General features: G+C 37.0%; 1 protein-coding gene across 6 annotated transcripts in view; it reads right to left on the reverse strand.

Annotated features, from left to right (window-relative positions):
• The window catches only part of LOC119582071 (vacuolar protein sorting-associated protein 13-like), a 48,363-nt gene that overhangs the window by 25,904 nt on the left and 21,163 nt on the right, over positions 1–1,296 (reverse strand). For all 6 annotated transcript variants that reach the window (XM_037930315.1, XM_037930316.1, XM_037930314.1 and 3 more), the window contains 2 exons: positions 509–708; positions 84–224 (listed from right to left, as the gene is read on the reverse strand). In XM_037930315.1, coding sequence (XP_037786243.1) covers positions 84–224; positions 509–708 — 341 coding nt within the window. The remainder of the gene's footprint in view (positions 1–83; positions 225–508; positions 709–1,296) is intronic.

The following is a 1,296-nucleotide window of genomic DNA, read 5'->3' on the forward strand; positions in this document are numbered from 1 at the left end:
GTAGGCATTCATCAAATCATGGACCCCGTTTCCAAAAAGAAGGTTTTGTCCATTCTCACTGTTTTTCTTCCTTAGTAGTTTACCTCAAAGTGAAGACTCCACGGTGCATGATCAGGAAAGGCAGATCTATTCACCACCTCAACAGGTTCTAAGAGCGGTTCCCACACAGCCAAGCGCGAGTTGAAGTATGCCAATTCAATACTTAAGTCTCCATTTACACTCAGCTGAAAAGTATTGATTATAAATACATTTCTCATCTTCACATTCTCAAACTGATCATGACTTTCCCTTAGTTATTTTAAACACTGAAATAAATGGAAGATTAGGTACTCACACTCTTTCCCTTTACAGCAAACATGTTTCTGTTACAAAAGAAAAATATACCTATTCTACCACTATTAAAAACAATCATTGCCACTACCAACATTTCACTAGCTACAACAAAACATTCTTCTCTTGAAAAAATATAAAATAAATTAAAAAATACACAAAAATAAGCTGAGGAAACCTTTTTGGAAAAGAACCCTGATGCAGTCAGAGTGATGCTGGACTGGAACTTGATGAGAGGGATCGGAGACGTCCCCGAGCCAGTTTCGATCGTCACAAGGAAGCACTCCATCGCCACCACTGCCAGCTCCCCCCCAGGCCCTTGCTTCACAGGTGACATGGCTTCCATAGCCTCCTCCCCAAAGGCTTCAGAAGCTTCCTCTGATTTAACAAAATTAATAAGAATATTTCTAAAATCAAATAAAGATATGGTGTACCTATTTTCTATAACCTTTTCATTTGACAATGTAAATAATATATTTTCTTGGCATATAGACAGTCATATAATAAAAACATTTCAGATTTTAATTAACTTTTCTGCATGTATCATAACCGGCCACACAAAGAATTACACCATAACAACTATACACTCATCACTTTCTGTAATGCATGCTATGGTTGTTATAGGATACTTGAAAAACCTTAATTCTTAATGCAGAAAGAAGAGTGTATGAAATCAGCTTCCCTTTACTCAATCTACATGAACAAAATAATTCAAATTACTTCTTATAAATGATCTTCCTCATCACACAAGACATACAGTAGCCATGTCAAGAGGCTTCTTATCAGGAAACCCAAGCTAAATTTCCCACCTCTTTATTAGATCCCACTATCCCAGTCTTCACTACACAATATTCAGGGCCATAACAAGACTCCCCAAAAAAGACAAGAAAAAATAAAAATGACAAGATTGCCTTCAAGACTAATTATTGGCAGAATATTTCCTCCATGCTGTTCACCCCTCCTCCC

This window comes from Penaeus monodon, chromosome 15, assembly GCF_015228065.2.
Source record: "Penaeus monodon isolate SGIC_2016 chromosome 15, NSTDA_Pmon_1, whole genome shotgun sequence".
Classification (NCBI taxonomy): Eukaryota; Metazoa; Arthropoda; class Malacostraca; order Decapoda; family Penaeidae; genus Penaeus; species Penaeus monodon.